General features: G+C 42.8%; 1 protein-coding gene across 1 annotated transcript; it reads left to right on the forward strand.

Moving 5' to 3' along the window:
* The first annotated feature begins 3,269 nt into the window (after window positions 1-3,269).
* On the forward strand, window positions 3,270-5,135 carry LIPT1 (lipoyltransferase 1). Its single transcript, XM_074156808.1, has 2 exons — window positions 3,270-3,406; window positions 3,662-5,135. Exon 2 carries the CDS (start codon window positions 3,931-3,933, stop codon window positions 5,050-5,052), a length of 1,122 nt encoding a protein of 373 aa, XP_074012909.1. The 5' UTR covers window positions 3,270-3,406; window positions 3,662-3,930; the 3' UTR covers window positions 5,053-5,135.
* The last annotated feature ends 828 nt before the right edge of the window (window positions 5,136-5,963 follow it).

The raw sequence follows: 5,963 nt of genomic DNA on the forward strand, positions 1-5,963 counted from the left end.
AGAGTCTGTTTCTCCCACTAATGGCCACCAGCACACATCTGGTGATGGTTTGTTACTCTTTGCTTGCCCTGCTAGACCCACATATTTCTTTTAAGGATTTGGTAAAGAATTGTCTTGCTCTTAAAGATCCAGTTCTCCAGTAGGAAACAACCCCAAGCTCACATTATTAATCTCTGAAGCCTTTCACCCTTTATCCACCTTCTTTTCTCCTTCATCTTTCAGGGAATATAGCTATTCTAGTATGGTTTCTTCAGTCAGAAGGTAAAGGGAATTCAGGACCCATCATATTTACTGTGAGGGTGGTGAGGCACTGGAACAGATTGCCCAGAGAAGTTGTGGATGTCTCATCCCTGGAAGGCTGGATGGGGCTTTGAGCAACCTAGTACTAGTGGGAGGTGTCAACTAGTGGGGGTTGTAACTCGATGATCTTTAAGGTCCCTTCCAACTCTAACCATTCTATGATTTTATGATATATAGTTTTCTTTATTTGTAAAGCAAACATATGAACACCTCATATCCAAAGCCAAATTGCTTCTTCAAATAATTTCTCTGTTTCACCTGAATAAGGATATTGATTTGGTGTTTCTTCCTAAGCCACCTATTCCTAGAACCAGAAAGAAGAAAAAAGACCTATAACTGTCACTCTTCAAGAGGAACAGTCTATGTGAAGTACAACAACCTGCTGTCCCACACTTTTCCTCTACAATTCCTTTGTGGAGTCTTGGGACTCCAATATTGAGGAGGAATGAGAAATAAAAGCATGCAGCGTATCCTTTATGGACACATGTACATCAGCAAGCAGTATATAGCACCTATTTGGCTATATAAATACTACTGTGGATAAAAATGTCAACTAGTAGCACTGAGCATTAGCCCACAGTGTAAATTTAAATACAGAAAACAGCTCTTGAAGAAGAGTTATAGCTAAGGTCTGGTAGACTTTAAGAATGGCTTAAATCAATGCAAACCTGAAGAAAATCTGCTGCATGCAATACTTCTTTAATTATCTAGTCTTTGTCCACTTCCAGCTTGTTAATGAATTATGCTATCAACATTTAGCTTCTGTATCTTCGTGAACGTCATGGATAGTTTCTATATATTTCACAACCCTCTGTGCATTTGTCTTAACCTTTTCAGTCTCCCTTTGAACTCACGAGAACTTCTATCATCCGGAACATCCTGTGGTGAGGAACTGCACAGCTGGGTCTTGCATGAAGAATCATCCATTTTATTCATTGTGCATCTGCCTCTTGCTGGCATGATCTGATACTTCACGGTTACTGTGTTGGGAGAGGCAGTAAGGTTCAACACTGACCTACTTTTTTTAATACCACTTAGCAATTTACAATCTCTTACAGGAGGTTTGTTTTGTGGGTTGGTTGTTTTTTGGTTTGTTGGGGTTTTTTTGTTGGTTGTTTTTTTTTTTTTTTTTTTTTTTACCAGGCTTAAGAGCCTTAACTTAATCAACTGCACTTGCACAGCAGCTGATCATTCTTGCTCCTTCTCAGCCTCCCCCAGCTGCACCACCATTGTTTAAGACAACTTTTAATTTGAAAAAGCCATGAAATTGATCGGTAATCCAAGAAAATATTACTGTGTTTAATATTACTACTACTACTATTACTACTAATAATAATAATAATTGGGGAGCTTAGAAGTTATCTTGTACTGCCAAAGCAGCTTTGTAACTGAACTTAGCCAATCTCTGATGATTTTTACGTATTTTCGAAATCTCCTCAAGGTTTATAAGCTTCCTTCAAGAATTAAGTTTTAGAAGTCTTTTTTGAAACTAAAAAAAAAGTCTTTAAGTAGCGTACATAAGTGTTTGAAGGTGTCTGAAACAAAATTTCAACTCCTGCTAAAGCTGAAAGAAACCCAAAGGATACCTCAAACAGTTAACCGAGTGGATGAATTTGACCTCAAAAGAAGAGCTCTTCTTACCATATAGACAAGCTGAGAAGAAACCACACCACCATTACATTTGTAGTGGATTGCCTGTACAGAAGCTCCAATTTCTAAAAACGTAGCCGACAGTGCTGAGATAATGCAAATACCAACATTTCATTGTAAACAGATCAAACAGAATAGAGGATTTTTATTTTCATCAGCCATCTTCCAGTGACAGAAGGAATTATAACAAACCTTCTAACAGAATAACTTACTTGGTATTAAGGTAGAACTTAGCAGATGCAAATATCTTGATGGCAGATAACTTTAAACTACAGAGCTATTTAAATTTATTGTCTTGGACTTCTTTATCTGCTTAAAATATTTCTATCTTGATGATTTAAAATAATTTTTTTTAAGCAAGGGAGAATCCCATTGTTTAAATAGGGATGAGAAAAAGAGTTTTCACAGCAAGACTACTAGTGAGTAGCTGTTGCTATGTGTTTTGCGTATCTAATACACGAAGCGTTTTCAGCCGAAGGCAACTTCCAGGTTTCTGAGTCGTAATTTAATTATTTCTCTTTTGTGACCCCTGGTTGCAGTGTCAGCAGCGGTACCTTCATGCGTGTCTCCTCACCGTGCTGCCACCAGCTCCCCTTGATGAAGGCAAAGCAGGTAAGATGCTGCCTAGGAAGAAAAGACCTTGGGCAATCAAAGAAAACAAGTGTGTTGTATCAGCCCCTAGATAGCAAAAAAGACGCAAGGAACCTAATTAGGGAAAACCGAGGCATTCTGTTAAAACTGCAACGTTGCGGGTTGTTACAAAGTGTTGAAAATAAAAAGTATGTGTCCTTTAGGTGAACGTAGCTCATTATAAGGTCACAACCACACCTCCAAATCTTAAGCTGTATGCCTCCTAGATGAGGCCCCCTCCTCACTGAGCATGCGTAGTAACTTACAAACGTATTACGCCTTTAATTTGAAGCGAGAATACAAGTAGCCAACAGGAGCTTATTGAGAAATTGTCAGATGAGTACAGTATGCTAATTAGTGGATTTTTGTAAAATATAATAGCTTACAGTGTATAAACCAAGGTGCGCTAGCTTTGTGGGTGAACCGCCTAGCACCCACCTCTGCACAGAAATGAAATAAATCTCTCGCCTCCGCCCTTTGCACACCGGGGGTGTGGGTCTTTGAACCCAGATTTGGGACAACACCCTCACCCGAGCACCAAAACCCGCTTACAGCCCCCCCCCCCCATCAGCGGGACGATCCACCTCCTCTCTCCTTTCCCCGCCAGACGCACGTACCGGGGGCCGCCCCCGCCACCTCTGACCGCGGGAAGCGGAAGGCGCCGGCGCCTCCTCTCCCCTCCCCGCCGTGAGTACCGGCGGCTGCGGGGCAGGGGACGCTTCGCTTCGGTGCGGGGAGACAGGGGCGCTGCCCTGCGGGGAGTCACCGTGGAGGGAACGCCTGCCCCCGAAGCGAAACGGCGCCCGGGACGGCGGTAGCGGCTCCGGTGAATCCGCGGGGCTTGGGTGGCCTTTCGGTAGGGCGCTGCGGGGGCCGTGGCAGCGGGCCCCGCGCCTGGCTGGCTCCCCACTGACCCGACAAGCTCGGGAACTTGTTGGGTTTTGATTATCGATGTAAAAAAAATCTAGTAAAATTGGACTGCTAAACCTAAGTTTAGCGAAATACAATTGTATTAGCAGGACTGTATTGAGTGAGGGGAAAACACTCAGTTTAATTCCATTTCTTCTTTTGTTTTTTTTAGGCGCCAAGGACTGCGAGGAGAAGCTGCTCTGACAACCCCAGCTTTTACGTTAAGCGCATGTCAGGGTTTGAACGGCATCGCTAGCTTCAGGAGGAGAAACATGCCTTGTCACGTCAGCTGAGGAGCGTTGCTGCTTTGGGAAGAGTATGATTGCACCATGAGTGCCACTAGCAATTTTCATTTCTGTCACAACAGCAGGTCGTGCATTTGCCACATTCAGCTTTACCAGGTCAAGTGTTCCTTCCATCTACTGTCCAGTCATTAAAAACATGGTACTCCAGTCATCATTAAAGAACTGCCTTCAGCTATCCTGCATCCTCAGGACTCCAAAAGCTGGCTTCAGAAGCACAACTAGTGGAAGCCTCATTATCCAATCTACTTCTAATGATGTTTACCAAAATCTAGCTGTGGAAGACTGGATCCATGACCACATGAATTTAGAGAACCGTCAGGTCCTTTTCCTCTGGAGAAATTCCCCTACTGTGGTAATAGGGAGACATCAGAATCCCTGGCAGGAATGCAACCTCAGGCTACTGCGGCAAAAAAATATAAAACTGGCCAGGAGGAGAAGTGGAGGAGGGACAGTTTACCATGACTTAGGCAATATCAATCTGACTTTCTTTACATCCAGAAAAAAATATGAACGAATGGAAAACCTGAAACTAGTTGTGAAGGCACTGAAAGCCTTGCGCCCCCAGTTAGATGTACATGTCACTGACAGATACGACATCTTGCTAGATAGACATTACAAAATCTCAGGTACTGCTGCAAAGCTGGGACGGACAAGTGCTTATCACCACTGTACCTTACTCTGTAGTGCAGATAAGTTTGTTTTATCTTCTGTGCTAAAAAGTCCTTACAAAGGGCTAAAAAGCAATGCCACTCCTAGTGTGCCTGCCTCAGTGAAAAATCTCTTTGAAGAGGATCCTAGTTTAACTTCTGAGATGCTCCTGGATGCCATTGCTGAAGAATATGCTACACAACACCAAATAGATCATCACATCACCTTAATAAATCCAGCTGATGAGACTGTGCTTCCTGGAATTAATAATAAAACTAAAGAACTACAAACCTGGGAATGGGTGTATGGAAAGACACCGAAGTTCAGCGTTAGCACCTGTTTTAACATGGCGTATAAAGATTCTGTTCTTGATGTTAAAGTAGATATGGATGTAAAGCATGGAAGGATTGAAGTCTGTAACATTGATCTGCCAGAGCAGTGGCTGCCACCAGCACTGTCCAGTGAACTGGCGAAGAGCCTTACTGGCAGTAAGTTTTGCCCAAATGAAATCACTACGCTCGCAACAACATTACTAAGAGTGTGTCCACCAGATGAGGAGTTGCAGAGCAGGTGGAGTCTCCTATGTGAGAATATGATAATGTTAATGTGACTTGCATTTTGAAAATGTAAGTTAAACTTCTGTTGAACTTTAATTTATTGAAAACAAAATTAAAACATTAATTTTCACGAGCTGAATTTTTCTCTTATTAGTCATGTAAGGATGTAAGCCACTGCAATAGGCTGCAGCCCTGTATCACTCTGTACTGATAGACATCATTGCTGCTTACACCAGGGAAAATGGTGGAGACACCCCAAACTGGCTCTGTAGCAGAGAAGGTACAAATGGCTGATGCATGGGATGGGGCAGATGGAAAACTGCCGCTGTGCTGCTGCACTGCATCCCCTGCCCTGCATCCCTTTCCTTGCAGGTAGTAGCTCAAAGGCCACATCTGAGCCCTGGAGCTCTGCGGAGAGGGATGTCCCCCTAGTTTCTGGTTGAAAGTCCTTTCTTGCAGAGTGCTGGTGACCCTCTGTCTCCACTGTACAAGCATGGTAGTAATGTAAGCTCGCTACTGTATAGTGAATCAGTCCATCAGTTCCACCCTGGATAAGGGCTTTTGTCCATGGAAGTACAAAAGCAGGGGAAGGATTAGGAAGTTCAATGTAGGAGCTTATGTGATGAGGGCAGGAGAGGCTAACTGGGACGGAAGCCATATGTGCCTCCTTTGTACCTGCACTGCCTGGCACAAAGCTGGGAGTTGCTGTTGCCATAGGTACTAGTATCTAAGCTAAACATGGGAATACTTCTACATTAGAAAGTACACTTGCAATTACAGATCTAAGGAAAAAAAAACGTTCCTTATGTTACCACCTAGTAGAAAATTTGCTAATGAAAGGCAATAGTGAATTGAAAATGTCAGTTTTCATGTTAAATAAAATACCTCGATATAAAGTAACATTATGAAAGAAAGGCTGAAGATTTCACTGTTGTTGCCAAATAAGCAGAATGCAGTTTTTATC

The sequence above is a fragment of the Numenius arquata genome, chromosome 1 (assembly GCF_964106895.1).
Source record: "Numenius arquata chromosome 1, bNumArq3.hap1.1, whole genome shotgun sequence".
Lineage (NCBI taxonomy): Eukaryota > Metazoa > Chordata > Aves > Charadriiformes > Scolopacidae > Numenius > Numenius arquata.